General features: G+C 37.8%; 1 protein-coding gene across 1 annotated transcript; it reads left to right on the top strand.

Annotated features, from left to right (window-relative positions):
* On the top strand, positions 319–14444 carry LOC109823804 (translation initiation factor IF-2). The gene is made up of 7 exons (XM_020390185.1): positions 319–526; positions 624–714; positions 1415–1484; positions 2606–2936; positions 5003–6040; positions 13063–13212; positions 13719–14444. Exons 1-7 carry the CDS (start codon positions 494–496, stop codon positions 14151–14153), a joined length of 2148 nt encoding a protein of 715 aa, XP_020245774.1. The 5' UTR covers positions 319–493; the 3' UTR covers positions 14154–14444.

Below are 16715 nucleotides of genomic sequence, written 5' to 3'. Positions count from 1 at the left end.
CTTAAAATAAAGTTTAGTTCCTTAACTGCTGTGAATTTAGTCTTTAGAATATTTTAGATAATCCAAATTTTCTAAGGATTAAGCTAGGAGTACATGTTTTAAGGTAATTCCAATTTTCTAAGGTGAATAGATATATTCTCATTTGTTATTTTAAATATTTGATATAAAAAATAATGTATAAATTATATGGATCCGGTCGAATAATCTGTTTAATAAACAAGTCGAATCATATTAACATATTTATTAAATAGGTTAGGTCGAATCACACTTATACGGATCGGCTCAACCCAACAAGTTCGACCCAACCCGTTTGCCACCCCTACCTTCGGGAAACGCGGGTCGCGGCCCCCTCCTTCTCTCCTTCCTCCAAAAACCCATCAAATCCCCAAAATTTTCTAGGGTTTTTGGGCTTCAGCAAGTCATCGCCTTCATCATCTCCCGAAAGATTAAATTTTGTTCATTTCAGCTTAAATCATTGTTTTAGAGTGGATTCATGCTGACGGCATGGAGAACAATGGGAAAAAAGGTCAGTTTTTTTTTGTTTTTCGTTTCATTTTAAAATACTTGAACTTAGAGTTTTTTGTTGAAATTAAGAGTAACTATGATAAAAATTGGTTTTTTAGAGTCATTATGTGAAGATTTCACAACTTCTGCTCTCTGCAAACCAAGGAGGAGGAGGAGGAGGAGGAACGTGTTTATGCAAGGCGATACCGGGTACACCTTTTTCACTTAATGCAACGAGATTAACTGAGAAAATGTGCTATTGATGAAATAAAGTTTGTACTGCATTTCAATTTTTAGTCGTTTTGTTTAGTGCAAAATGCCTAAAGACATGCAATATATAGTTTTACAATTTTGCGGCGAGATTGTTTAGTTTAGTTAGAGCCGCGCGTACTGAAACTTGGAAGTTGATAGAGAAACCTTGAGATACCATGATTTATATGTTTGTATGGAATACTTAGTATATAAAAAAAAAAAAAAAAAAAAAAAAAAAAATCGAAGTTAACATTAACTATTTATTATGAATACTAGAAAAAGTGATGTACATTGGGCTTCAATACTCAAAATTTTGTTCACGTTATTGTTCATAAAATATTGTTCTATCAGCATGATTTGTTATCCATCATTAATGGGACACACAAGGAATTTAGAATATACTTGAAGGAGATTAGTTGCTTTCTTTAGATCATCTTTATTGATTCTCCATTGATTTAGTTCGAGGAAATCTTTCTGAGATGCATTGCTAGTTTAATTTAATTCTGAAGTATGATTCAAATTAAAAAGAAAACTTTAATCAGCTTATTCTGTGCATATGGTTTTAGGTTCTGAGGATACTTTTGAGCATTGCTTTGATGTGAAAGTGTTGATGTTTCAGACAGTTTGATGATCAATCATCAATGTTTGTATCTTGCAGATTTCCATTTTGTTGATGTCCCCAAAGGTGCATGTAATTATGGAGTTCTGAACAGCAACCATAATATCAGGTCTGAGATCTTTCCTCTTGATATCCCCCTTTTCCATGCAGCTCTTTCATCTATATTCTTTGTGGGATCTCAGTCGTGAACTTTCTAGTTGCTAAACTGGTATAATATTATTACCCAATCTGGCTAGGTTTCTCATGATTATATTTTAGTCTAGGGCTTGAACGTGATTGCTGCAGTTCTTTTTTTTCCTGGCCGTGCTGTACTATTTAGTAGGAACTGGAGTATTTCCCATTTAATTCATTATAATGATGTTACAAAAATTCTAGGGAGAGGAGCTGTTTCATTTCGCAGAAACTGTCTTCATCTAGTTACTGTTTTGTTGTCAACAAGAGATGTCCATTGTCGTCACTGCCTTCTAGTTTGAGAAAGGAGAGCGGCCTAGTGCATGAGGCTCCCATCGCAGTGTGCTTTGGGGAGAATCAAATGTATGCAACCTTACCCCGCATATAGATAGGCAGTTTCCGAGATTCAACACCGTGACCTCCACATCACAAATATTCTTCTGGATTTTTCTTCATTAACTGACCTTTAGTTATTGAACAAAGAGATTGGGTTACTTTTGTTTCTTCGCTTTTAAACTTAACAAATTGTTAACATAAGAAGTGACCCCCGGAAGACTCGAGCTTTCCCACCAATCTCTCTAGGAGATCTAGGATATTAGCCACACCACGAACAGATATTGCCTAGAATATTTTCTGCAATGAGTAAAAGTAAAAAACACTAATTGTCGTCTGTAGCAAGTTTATTCTTTTCAACTTAAGATATCTCAACCCACAATTCCTCCAACAAAAAGATATTGGTTTACTTTTGTTTCCTCAGTTTTAAACTTTAACAAATTGTTAACATAAGAAGTAACCCCTGGAAGACTCAAGCTTTCCCACCAATCTCTCTGGGAGATTAGCCACACCCGAACAGATGTTACCTAGAATATTCTCTGCAATGATTAAAAGTAACAAACACGAATTCTGGTCCGTAGCGAGTTTATTCTTTTCAACTTCAGATATCTCAACCCACAATTCCTCAAACCCTTCATCTTCTGTCATTTTTCTTTTTGTACATTCTTGTTTCTTGTATATATTTGTTGACTATCTGATAGTGTGATTTTCCCCCCTTTTCTATAGGATGTTTCATGCCAGTTCGAGTGTTCTGGCACAGAGAAGAAAAGAGGCAGTGCTTGGCTTAAAAACTCCGAAGAAAGAGCGACGTATAAAAAAAGAAACTAGGACCCAACCCCCTGTTGACGCACCATATGTACCTCCAAAACAAAAACTAACTGTGAAGTCCTCTCGTGACAAAATAGTTGAGATCTTTGAAGGGATGACTCTTAGTGAGCTAGCTAAGCGAACAGGTGCTGGCACTGATGTTCTGCAAGACATAGTTATAAATGTTGGTGAAAAAGTTGATTCAGAGTTTGACCCCATCAGTATTGATGTTGCAGAACTGGTTGCTATGGTATAACTCACAACTTTAGTTGATCCATTTATATGAAATGTTAACCTACTTTTGTTGCTACTCTAGTTTTCCTAATGGAAATTTGATCCATACTTAGCTGTTTGATTAGGTAGGTCTTTTCACAGACCTTCTGGACTAAGAAGTAAGATGCTTTGTCCAGAAGCCATCGTTTTGATAGGGTGGTTGTTTGCTTGCTAATTGTAAGATTTTCGAAGTCTACCTTTAAACTCTCTCAACTTTTAGTCGCTTCTTCCATCCTGGGCGCCTTTAGATGAGATAGGACTTGAATTAATTAAAGCAGGGATGAAATATTAGTACTAGGTTCACTAACCTTTGAGGCTGGGCGTTCAATACTTTGTTATTAAATGTTACCTCTATATTTTTCCTTGGTCGGAATTATCTCATTCAACAGGTTGAATTAAATATGTTGGTTCGGACTCTTAAGTATATTTTCACACTCATTTTTTTGTAGGACCCACTTTTCCAACATTAATCTTCAGACAGAAGTTGTTGCAGACTTGCTGTATTTATGCGTTTCTTAGATTTTTTTTTGTGCCTTTGTTCTGCTCTAGTATCAGGCTTCTATTCTGACAGTATATTATGGTTCTGCATTTCATTCATTTGATAGATATGGCTGATAATTCCTTCACAGAGAAGTCCCTAGTCCTAATTAAGTATCTTTGTTATTATGGACCACATTATTTTTTAATCCGTATGTATGTGTTTGATTTTTACAACTATTGCCTATACTCTGGAAAATTATATTCATAGCATGTTTGGGAACACTGGTTATAAAGCACTTGGGTTATAATCCGTCTGTGGATTATAAACCCACGTTCTTACGGTATAACTCAGAATGTGTGGTAAGTTTGGTGGATATGACCTATTTTTCATACTTAACTTTTTGGTAAATGGGTGGGTCATAATGATTAATGGCCAAAAGAGCATGGATTTGAATATAAATGGGTTTTTACTTGGAAGTTAATACATGGGGCATGGTCTGAGATTTTGTGAAAACGTGAGGGGCATAATGGTATTTGCATGTGGTCAACCTAATGCATTATAATTTAGAGTTATTTGGCTATGTACCCCTCAAAATCTTCCATTATTGTATATTTACCCCCCAAATCTTTATAATTGTCAATATACCCTGATTGCATATTTACCCTCCAAATCTTCATAATTGCCAGTGTAACCCCAATCGCGCCACCCAAAAAAAATCCATAATTGCAGTCACCCCCTAAATCTTTATAATTGCCAATATCCTTAAAATCTTTGAGAAAAGGAGAAAGATGAAGGGCTGTAGCAGTTGGGAAGGAGAGAAGGTTTATTTTGGTCAAGTAACCCATACAATGTTAATTTAGAAACTTGGTTGCATTTGAAGGGTATAATAGCTCAAAATTGAAGATTTGCGTGGTATATTGGCAATTATGAAGATTGGGGGTAAATATGCAATTATGGAAGAGTTGGGGTATATCAATTTTGAAGCTTTTGGGTTACATATGCAATCATGATTTTTTATGGATTTTTTGTTTTTTCCCCTTCCCGCGGCGACCCTATAATATTACATAAAAAATAACGTGGGGGTACCCAGATTATTTTTTGTGCATTTTACCCCCAAAAAATCCACTTGAATGGTTGGTACCAAACATCCAAAAGCGGATTAACCTACTTTGTGAATGATAATTCACAATTTCACCTTGCCTGGGTAGCCAAACATGCTTTCAGATTGGTGTTACTACTAAATGCATGCTCACACTTCCTCGTCTTATTTTGGCCTTTTTTGTTTTATATTACTTGAGACTATCTGCCATGATTTTTATTTTTGTTTATTATCAGTATGAATGTCTAAGTTTTCCCCCTATTGAATGTCGCAAGTAGATCATGAAACAATGTTTCATGTCTAGCTTCCGTCATTCTGAACCATGGAATGAGGCCTTGCATTTAGAAGCAAAATGCTATCAATTCATCATACTGCCTTTTCAATGTCGGCTCTAATTCCACATATTCCATATTTTAAGCTTGAAATATTGATATACATACTGATACAAGTTCATTTACTGCAGGAAGTTGGTGTAAATGTTAGAAGGCGGCTTTCTGATGAAGGGGCAGTTCTTCAACCACGGCCAGCTGTTGTCACCGTCATGGGCCACGTCGACCATGGCAAAACTTCCCTCTTGGATGCCCTACGCCAAACATCCGTTGCCGCCAAAGAAGCCGGCGGTATCACACAACATCTAGGCGCCTTCATCGTATCGATGCCATCTGGTGCTTCAATCACATTCCTCGATACCCCCGGACACGCTGCATTCAGTGCTATGCGTGCTAGAGGTGCTGCGATCACCGACATCGTTGTTCTTGTAGTCGCAGCTGATGATGGTGTCATGCCACAAACCCTAGAGGCTGTGGCTCATGCAAAGGCAGCAAATGTTCCTATCGTGGTTGCGATTAATAAATGCGATAAGCCGGCAGCTAACCCTGAAAGGGTCCGGATCCAGCTCGGTTCAGAGGGATTAATGTTGGAGGATTTGGGTGGTGATGTGCAGGTTGTTGAAGTCTCTGCTCTTAGCAAATTCGGGTTGGATAAGCTGGAAGAGGCTTTACTACTTCAGGCGGAGTTGATGGACCTGAAAGCAAGAACAGAAGGTCCTGCCCAAGCTTATGTAGTTGAAGCAAGGGTTGATAGAGGTCGAGGACCCTTGGCTACTGCAATAGTAAAGTCGGGGACCTTAGTTTCTGGGAATTATGTTGTTGTAGGAGCAGAATGGGGGAAAATAAGAGCTCTTAGGGATATGGGAGGAAAAGTAGCTGAATCAGCAATGCCATCAATGCCTGTCGAGATTGAAGGTTTGAAAGGTCTTCCAATGGCTGGGGACGATGTTGTGGTTGTGGATTCAGAGGAAAGAGCGAAGATGTTAAGTAGTGGGAGGAAAAAGAAACAGATGGAAGATAGGCGTGGGAAGGTTATTGAGGAGAGAATTGAGATTGAAGATCCTTCAGAAGACGCTCCTGTAAGAGTTGAACTACCTATTATAGTCAAAGCTGATGTTCAAGGCACTGTTCAAGCTGTGACTGATGCATTGAGGAGTCTAAATAGTCCCCAGGTATGTACTAATTCTGAAAGGTCATAATTACCATTAGGGTTCATAAAGAAATTGGTTGATACGAGTCGCCGTGTGATCACCTTTGATCACGGAATTATCAAAGGTGGGTTGAGAAGAAGACAATAGAAAACACAAGACAATTCAGTTTTGACGAAGAAAAATAACTTCTCTAGATTATGAGTATCAATTGTTTTTACAAATCTCTCTTACAATATAGAATAAAGAACAATCCTCTCTAATCTCAAATCTCACGAATTTCTGATTAGGCATCCCTAAAGCAAGGTTTTAATTTATACAAACCCTAAAAAAGAAATCCCAACAGGAATCTGGAATTCAGCCCAAACCCGTCATAAGTCGACTCAAACGTGCACTAACCCCCTTGAGTTGACTCGTGATTTCATAAGTCGACTCAGCAGAAACTTTTGTTAACTGGAGTGGGTTTCGTAAGTCGACTAATGAGTCGACTCATATCAGGCTTCAGTCGACTCATGAGCTGAAAACTGCACGCTTCGATTTCGCGCTCCGCCGTTTCGCTTCATGCTTCAACCTGACGTTTCTATTCTCAAGCTACCATGAGAATCGTCTATCCTTAAGCTCCCATGAGGATCGCTAAGCTCTCGAAGAGAAGATACACCCATATCATGGCTTCCTCTCCCCCAGTTTAGGAACTTGAAGTCCCGTTCAAGTTAGAACTTCAGTTGAGGAAACTCTTGAGCTCCTTCTTTGTTGAACCACCTGGCTTTGCTAGGAACCTGACATTGATGTCCGATCAGAAACGACTCCTTTGTCCCGCGTCTCGTCGTAGTCACCTTCCGCTCTAAAATGTAATCCTCTTTCAGCGTCTCTTCTCTATCAAACCATAAGTCTTCAACATGCGGTAAGATCCCTTTGTCGTTACCCTCATCATCTAACAATAGAGGCTCGAACAACTTTAAGTACTTGACATTGATCATCGAATACATGCCTAAGTAAGGTAGTAAATCCAACTTGAAGATGTTGTCACCAATCTGATCGAGAATCCGAAACGGATCATATCGTATAGGCTTTAACTTCTTTCCTTCTCCCTTTAACCGCTCCTTACTCAACTTCAGCCACACCATGTTATTTTTGTCAAAATTATAAGGAACTCGATGATGATCATACTTCGCCTTATACTTAGGCTCTGTTTGGCAAAACTAGCTGAAAGCTGCGAGATTATAGCTGAAAGCTGCTAAGCTAGCTGAAAGCTGTGAAATTATAGCTGAAAGCTGTTAGCTGTGTAGCTAGCTGATTGACTAGAGCTGTTTGGCAAAAGTAGCTGTACAACTAGCTTAAGTTTGTTAAATGACTAAAAAAGACATGCAATATTATTGATATAAAATTAGAATTATTAGGGGCAAAAACGGAAGATAAAAATTGGCAGCTCCTTTCCAAAGACAAACGCTACTTGATGTAGCTTTTCAAAAGCTACTTGCAAAAGACACAATCTCTAAAATAATCTACTCCTATTTTTGGTCACCAAACAGCTCTACTAGCTTATTGACTAAGTCAATAAGACACAAGCTCTTAGATAAGATATTTTTTTTGGTTGTCAAACAGTGCCTTAGCTTGTGACTTCTTCAATTGAGCTTCAGCCGTAACATGAATATGTGCAATTTTCTCCAGAAATCACTGAGCCCGTTATCTTTCACTCACTTGCCGTCGATCATAGCTTCATTAGAAAACACGAGATTGAACGGACTTAGCGGTAAGAATCCGTAGCACGTCTCAAATGGTGACTTTTTCGAAGATCCATGAATAGTCCAATTGAATACAAACTTAAGATATAGTAAGCTCTCATCCCAAGTCTTGGGATGCCTGAAATTATACCCCCTCAACATGTGTATCATAGTCCGGTTGACTACATCTGTTTGTCCGTCTGTTTGTGGATGAAACGTCGTGCTCTTCGTCAATCTAGTGTCCATCAAACTCCACAAAGAATCCCAAAAATACCTGAGAAATCGACTATCCCGATCCGAAATAATCGAACTCGACAACCCAAAGTGCTTCCACACATGTTCAAGAATAATTACGCTGCACCCACTCCCGTTACGGTTTTCTTGCAGGGAATCAAGATCACCATCTTGTTGAACCAGTCCATCACAACGTATAAATAGTCATGTTCGCGCTTGGTCGTTGGCAACCCTCCTAAGAAATCCATAGAGATGCTATTCCACGGTCTAGAAGACACTAGTAATGGTAGGTACAATCCCCGTTTCCTGTTAGAAGGCTTTGAAATGCAACATAGCTTACACCCTCCAACGCACTTGGTAACATCCTCTAGCATCTTCGGCCAAAAGTCATGACGTCGTAAATTGAGAAGCACTTTTTGAATCTCAAAATGACCTTGCACACGTAATGTATGTGTCTCTCTAATCCACTACAACCTATCATCATCCTCCGGAATGCAAAACGATGTCCCACAATATAACAAATCATCCTCTCCAAGCTCGTACTCCCCTCTTCGACCAGCCTTCACCTACTCGAACACACTACTGAAGTCTTTACTGCATGTGTATATCTGCACATACTCTAAAGGAATCAAGGACTGAATACGCGTCGTCACCAACAAAGCCCTCACTGGTGATTGAGATAACATATCAGCCAACTTGTTAGTCGTCCCCTTCTTGTTCCTAATGATGATGTTGAACACCATCAAATAGGACATCCACTTCATGTGACGTGCCTGTTGTAGCTTCATCTAGATATGTAGAAACTCTAATGGCTTGTGGTCCGAGTGCACAATCACCTCCTTACCCAACAAACACATCCTCTAATGCTTGATCGCCTGATAAAGTACATAAAACTCTTTGTCGTAGGTAGGATAGTTCTGAGTAGCACCTGTGAACATCTCAGTATGATACTCCACCGACTTCCCATCCTGTATCAACACAGCGCCCTACCGACTTCCCATCCTGTATCAACACAGCACCCATAGCATAGCTAGAAACGTCGGTCGCTACCTTGAAGGTCCTCTGCAATTTAGGTAACGCCAACATCGGTGCTCCCGACATCTTCCTCTTCAGCAACTGAAAAGCCTCATGCGTTCTCCCCCACTCGAACTGAACCTTCGCCTTCGTAAGGCCATATAAATGTGCCGCATAAGTTGAAAAATATCGAATGAACTTATGAAAATACTGACAAGCCCCTATGAAGCTTCTCATCTCCGTCACTGTCCTAGGTGTCGGTCACTTCGTGATCACCGTCATCTTGCATGGATCTATCCTCCGTTGGTCCTTCTCCAAAATAAAGCCGAGATACACCAACCCGTCCTTCCCAAATTCGTACTTCTTCCTATTGAGCTTTAGTTGTCCATTCTGCAGCACTTCAAACATCTTCTCAACATGATCAAGATACTCTTCCCAGATCCTGTTGTACACCAAGGTATCATCGAGGTAAACTATTATATAATCCCTATAAAAAGTCGTAACAAATCATTCATAAGTCTCATGAAGGTCGTCGGAGCGTTGCATAATCCAAACAGCATCACCAACCACTCGAACAGACCCTGCTTGATATTGAACGCATTCTTTCAAGTGTCATCTTCCCGAATCCTCACCTGATGGTAACCAGACTTCAGATCCAACTTGATGAAAAACCTCGCTCCCTCCAACTGGTCCATAAGATCATCGATCTGTGGTAGTGTGTAACGATTTTTGACCGTTATCTTGTTGAGCGTTCGATAATCCACGCACATGCGTCAGCCTCTATCCTTCTTGGGCACCAACAACACCGGCGACCCGTAAGGTGAACAACTCGGCACTATCACTCTCATCTCCAAAAGCTCCTGAACCTGCTTCTTTATCTCCTCGGTCTCCTGTACATATGTGCGGTATAGATCTATATTCGACAAGAAACTCTCGCCTGTCAGCATAATCTCATGTTCCACACCCCGTCATGGTGGTAGTCCCACGATCTCTAAAAATAAATCTGCATACTTGGCCTTTAACTTGTCAAGATCTCCTTCCTGAAGCTTGCTCAAGGTGGTCAAGCATATCCTACTTAGCTGCTCCTCACAAGTCTTAATGAATACAATACAAACTTCTTGCTCGTATTCACTAGCCTCTTCGTCTGAGTCACCGTCACTAAGTTAGTCTCCTGTGGAAGAGATGCCGAACGAAATATGAACTGCTCGTCATCCTTGGTGAACGTATACTTTTGGGTCCGCTGGTCGTAGACTACGTATCTATCCCACAAATAGCATAAATAGGGATTGCCTCGTATAACCTGGCAAACATCCAACAGAATGACATCACACGTGACCTCGTCAATATACGACTCGTGGAGTACAAATCTAAAAGTGCATTGGTTGATCACACTCAATCCGCCTCCTTCTGAATCCACCCTAAAGGATAGAGTTTCGGATGTTTTACCGTTTTTAATCTCAGCTTCTAAACCAAGGCCTCAGATATCAAATTCTTCTGGCTCCCTGGATCAACGATGACATCAACCAAGCTGGTCTTCACCTGTAACTTAAGAACAAAGAGCTGCTCTCTGGGATCTTCATCTTCATTTGCGGTCTGCTTCTCCGCCATAAGGTTAAGACTGTTGGGTTCCGTCATCCCGGGAATTTTCTTCGGACCCTGTGCTATCACGTATGCCTTTTTCCCCTTCTTCAACCCTTTCGGCTTCAGATGATGATATTTTTCCCAGCACCGATCAGCTATGTACCATGTCTGCTTACAGTGATTGCAAGTCAATTATGTCTTCCCCGGATCACTCTTTTTTTTTCTTCCTTAGATTGAGAGCCCACTAGACTTGCCTCCAGCTTTCTTGGAATCTTTCTTCGTCTCGTTGTCCTTTTTCTGTTTGCCCTTAATGACAATAGCCTTCACGCTCGCTTCTGCAATTGACTCGACCGTGAACAGGTTCATCTCCTTCCAGACGTATTCATTCAGACCCGTCATATATTTCATGAAGATGAAGTATTCCTCCGTTGCAATGTTGAGGATCATCGCCTGCTGCTGGAACTTCGTAGTGTATTCTTGAACGGTCTAATTGAATCTTTGGTGCAAACCGTACCACTTGTACCTACGCTCCTCAAGGAATCCTATCGGGTAAAATTGCTTCCTCAGTAGCTCCCTGAACTTGTTCCACGACACTGCATTCTTCTCCTGCTTCTAGTAGGATTTTCACTACGTCAACGCGTGCCCTGAAAGCTTCAATGTCACAAAAACAATCTTCTCTTTTGACGAATAGCCATAAAGAGTAAACTAAGTCTCCATCCGTTCAATCCAATCATCAAGCCTCTCGACTGTCGACACTCCCATCATAAACATGAATCACCACTCTAAAATCTATCTTTAGATTCTGGTAAGTACTTTTACCCCCTTGATGTGGAACAGTCTTGACAGTCTCGACCTCCTCGTCAGAATCTGAAGTTTCGTTCTCCCCATCGGACTCTACGGGTTTCTTCTTGGACTTGGAAGAAGATTCACCATTTTTGTCCCCTCCATGGATGAGATCGACGAGTTGTATGAGAGTCGACCCTATCGTCTCGATCTGCTTCCAAGTCTCAATGAGTTGTCACTTTCAGTCATATTCTTATTCCTTAATTTCTGGATCTTTTCCAAAGAAATGATGATCTCGCCTAGTTTCTTGTATTGCGATCGAGTGAGGACCATCCACAAGATACCCCCTTCATAGGATCTGATCGCTCTGATACCAACTTGATACGAGTCCCCGTGTGATCACCTTTAATTGCGGAATTATCAAAGATGAGTTGAAAAGAAGACAATAGAAAACACAAGATAATTCAGTTTTGGCGAAGGAAAATACCTTCTCCGGATTATGAGTATCAATTGTTTTTACAAATCTCTCTCACAATCTCTCTAGAATAGAGAACAACCCTCTCTAATCTCAAATCTCACGAAATTCTGATTAGGCATCCCTAAACAACAGAGTTTTAATTTATACAAACCCTAAAAAACAAATCCCAGCAGGAACCTAGAATTCAGCCCAAACCCGTCATGAGTCGACTCAAACGTGCACGAACCCCCTTGAGTTGACTCATGATTTCATAAGTCGACTCAGCAGAAACTTTTGTTAACTAGAGTGAGTTTCGTAAGTCGACTCATGCCAACCTTGAGTCAACTCATGAGTCGACTCATGTCAGGCTTCAGTCGACTCATGAGCTGAAAACTGGACGCTTCGATTTCGCGCTCTGCCATTTCGTTTCATGCTTCAACCTGACGCTTCTATTCTCAAGCTACCATGAGAATCTTCTATCCTCAAGCTCCCATGAGGATCGCTAAGCTCCCGAAGAGAAAATACACCCATATCATTGGTCCCTTCTGATAATATGATGAAAGGTCACAAAGTCCAAGTTCTTTACATTGTGCAGTTCTGTTAATTTGTGCCACATCATTCTTTAGGTTTATGCCTCATTTGCATTCTGCTGATATGGTTGAAAATGTATAGCTAGTTCTGGATAGAAGATTCTGCCATGTGCAGGTTATCATCTTTTGAAGAACCATTAATATTTCTTTCTAGATCTTACTTTGAAACTTTAATTTATCTAGTGAAGTGTACTTTGTGTCTGTGATTATGCATGCTCAAAGTGAGAAAGACAAATTGAAGCACATTTGTAGCAACGAAAATTGTTTTCAGACTTTCAAGCATTATCTGTTGGAAAATGATAATTGTACTACAATGTCGATACTACTTTTGTACTACCACTGACAAATGTGTGGGGATCTTTTGTTTTGGAAATTATTAAGAAAAATGGTTAGTCACTATGGACCCCACCCTTTTGTTTGTGCTAGTACAAGTTACAAAAGTAGTATTAGCACTTGTAGTAGGGTTATCAGTCACTACTCTTTATCTATTGGAATTACATTCGGATGTTCTCACCGTTTTTCACTGTGTATATACATGTAGGTGTGTTCTACTTGGAGGTGAATTAGCATACATTCTTCTTTTTAACTAAATATTAACTCTGCTTTCGTATTAGTTTTGGGCGTAATAAGATATTTATTCAGGCTAATTCAATCTTTTTCTGGCAGGTTTTTGTGAACATTGTCCATGTTGGTGTTGGGCCCATATCTCAGTCTGATGTAGATTTGGCCACAGCTTGTGATGCCTGCATAGTTGGCTTCAACATACGTAGTCCATCAAGTGCAATTACTCAAGCAGCAACCCATGCTAACATTAAGGTAACCAGTTTTGCTCAGAAGTTATCTTTTTTATTTGTACTACTATCACTTTTGGCACTTCATGTGTGGTAGAAACATTTCGTTGGCGTGAGCTGAAAACATACTTTTAGGATTTGCTATGTGCACACTTGAAGTACTTGAGATTTGCTTACATTATTGTCAAATAGTCACTATGCGGACAATTTGCTACGTTCACCTTTTTTTGTTTTTTGTTTTTGTTTGTGTGTGTGTGTGGGGTGGGGTGGGGGTGGGGTGGGCGATTAAACTACTATTCTTCCATTTCGACATTGCCATATTTGACACCTAATTGGAGAGTTGTTTTTAGAAATATCCAATTTTCTCAATATATTGTATTTAAACCCACCATATATTTTGAAAACCGCTATTGTGATGGTGGAAATCCCTTGAAACTAGAACAAACGACAAGGATTGAGGTACCTGGACCATCTGCAATTACTGTCTGGACAATCAGATATCTGACTATGGCAATTTTCTCGTATTTCCAGATATGTACTCATCGTGTCATATACCATCTCCTAGAAGAAATGGGCAACTTCATCGTCGAAAAGGCACCAGGGACACTCGAGACTCATGTAGCAGGCGAAGCCGAGGTCCTAAACATCTTTGAACTGAAGGGGCGGAGTAAATCAAAAGGCCCAGACATAAAAATTGCTGGCTGTAGAATCATCGATGGTCGATTCACAAAATCAGCAACCTTGAGACTTTTGAGAAGCGGGGAGGTTGTTTTCGAGGGTTTATGTGCTTCACTTAAAAGAGAGAAGCAGGATGTTGATGCTGTTGGCAAGGGAAATGATTGCGGACTTGTTATTCAAGATTGCGAAGATTTCCAGATTGGGGATGTTATCCAGTGCTTGGAGCAGGTCACACGGAAGCCGAAGTTTGTTTCTTCAGAGAGTGGCGCAGTTCGAATAGTGTGCTGATAATTTAATTATATTTTATTCTTGAAAGCTTATACGTAGACTATGATCTCATAGATGCAGTGTATTCTTAAACTTGAGAAGGAACGTATGTTCGAGTTCTTGTTTCATGAGGCATGACATAATCCAGTTTTGCAGATAGAGGGAATGAGGGAACATCTGAAGATCTGTTGGAAGCAGATCACTGTATAAACTATAACAGGCATATATATATATTTTTTGTAGTCTATAAAAAGGAATGTCAAGGTATGGGCTCTCTACATGTAAACTTTGGTTTACCGGGTTAGACGAGAATTATTTGCTTGGAGTGAATGAGGATTTATTTGTGGTCCTCAAATATGTTTGGAGTAATTATTTTTAACTTGTTCTTGAATGCCTTTGTCTATATTTCTCGTTGTATGTTTGGTTCTGTCCAGTTTGCTCTTTAATATTATTGTCTTAGTTCTGATGCAAAATGTCAAAAACGTACCGCAATGTTTCCTTTTTCCTTGCACGTAAATACTTTGCGGTTTTCCTAAGAGTGCTTGCTTGTAGTATCTAGATAAGTGAATTTTCGGACAATTGTCCTCTTAATTAGGAAGAAAATAATCTTCCTTTTTTTTCTTTTTTTCTTTTTTCTCCCTTTATTTTCACCATGTGGGAAAAGATCTCTAGAAAACTATTAACCAGAAAACATAGTGCGAAATATACACCAAAGGAAAGGGTAGAGGGAAGGGGAGTACAAGAGGAGGAAATAAGATGGAAGATTGGAAGACAGAAATACTAAAATTGCTTTTTCGACATGTTTCGGGTGGGACGTTTACATTGAATTAAACATGGATGCAGGTTTTTAGCTTTAATTATAGGGTTAACATGTGAACAAACCCTCTATAGTATCACTCAATTGCCAATAGATCCATCCTAGTTCTATTAGTTGCGAATACATCTCTGAGTGATTTTCTTAAATCTTAAGATCGTTAAAAATGTTTAGGGAAGCGAATAGACCCTGTACAGTTCTAGAGGACAGATACCCAGTTGCTTTTTTTACTTTTAGAAGAGTAAAAAAAATTCAATAAAAGTGTGTACTTGCCCTCAGCCCAATATTGTGGGGGGTCTACTTGCAACAAATAGAACTACAATTGGTCTATTTGCAACAAATAGAATTACATATGGTCTATTTGCAATTGGATGATACTACAGTCTAAGGGGTTTGTTTATGATTAACCTTTTATTTTAAAGGTTTATAGTTGTGTGAAAGCATAACGGGAAGGTGGGAAGACATCTTATTTTAGGCATCGTCTCATAACGTAGCGCTTTACCAATACCCTAATTCCAACCTTTAAAAATAAATTTTGATGATTATAAATTGTTTCATGATTTGTATCACTTCGACAATGATTTAACTTTGTAAATCTTCTCTATGAAACGTACTTAAAAAACAACAATTTCCTTCTTCAATTCAACTCACTAATCATAGGATTTGGATCCTCTCCACTAAAAAAAAGTAGTGGAGAGACCACTGCTTTTAATCTTAATCGTTGATTATTTAGTAGGCGGTTATGATACAATCTAAATCTAACACTTATCATACCCCCGTGTATTGCACTCATTCCTAATTTGCACTAAAAGAAAAAATCACAACAATTAACTTGGATATCATGGTGTTTTCCTTGTTGTGTTTTTATAAAAAAACATTATGGTGTTGTGTTTTTTCCTTAAAATGTTTTCAAAACACCATGTTAAGTATTTTTAGTCAACACTAGTTTAACCCATTATAACATTAGTATTAAACATATTATTAATATATTATATATTAATTACAATAAAATATATTGTAAATAAAATGTTATAATATTTTTTTATATTATTATAGTATTATAAGTATTAAATGTAATGTAATATAATATTGTATAATGTATTATAATATTATATTGTATTTTAATGAGTTATATTATATTATAATTATTACATATTATTTTCAAATAATTATATATTTAATTATTTTGGTATATGAATTTGTTATTGTTGTATATTATATTAATATTTTTATAATAATATTATTTATTATTAATATAATATTATACTATTATTAATATAATATAATATTATACTATTATTCATATAATATAATATTATTAATAATGTTAATATTATGTTATTACTAGTATGTTATTAATAAATTAATATATTATAAATATTTTAATATTATGTAATATATTATGGTCTTTAATATGTTAGAATTTATTAAAAAGTTAATAATATTATAGTAATTATACTATTATATAGTATATTATTATATTATTATTTATTATTTTTTATTATCAATAACTTTTTTATTTTTTTTTTATTAGGTTATTTATATTTTATTATTATTTATTTATTATATAATACATCATCAACATATTAAATATTGGTATTTAATATGTTATTATATTATTATATAAGATATTTTATTTATTATATTTTATAATATTTAATAAATATTATTAATATATTAAATTAAGTATAATATAGTATAGTATAATATCTAACATATTATATTATGTTAGATATTATGTTAACATCTTCTCAAACTCAAAAACCAAA

The sequence above is a fragment of the Asparagus officinalis genome, chromosome 9 (assembly GCF_001876935.1).
Source record: "Asparagus officinalis chromosome 9, Aspof.V1, whole genome shotgun sequence".
NCBI classification, from domain to species: domain Eukaryota; kingdom Viridiplantae; phylum Streptophyta; class Magnoliopsida; order Asparagales; family Asparagaceae; genus Asparagus; species Asparagus officinalis.
The sequence above is the reverse complement of the archived record's forward strand: the minus strand, read 5'-3'. Positions and strand labels throughout refer to the sequence as shown.

Excerpts from the sequence above, each read along its gene's own strand:
- LOC109823804 (XM_020390185.1), top strand. The coding sequence starts at position 494 with ATGCTGACGGCATGGAGAACAATGGGAAAAAAG. Across the intron at positions 1,485-2,605 it reads AACAGCAACCATAATATCAG|GATGTTTCATGCCAGTTCGA; the intron begins GTCTGAGATCTT and ends CCTTTTCTATAG. Across the intron at positions 13,213-13,718 it reads CAACCCATGCTAACATTAAG|ATATGTACTCATCGTGTCAT; the intron begins GTAACCAGTTTT and ends TCGTATTTCCAG.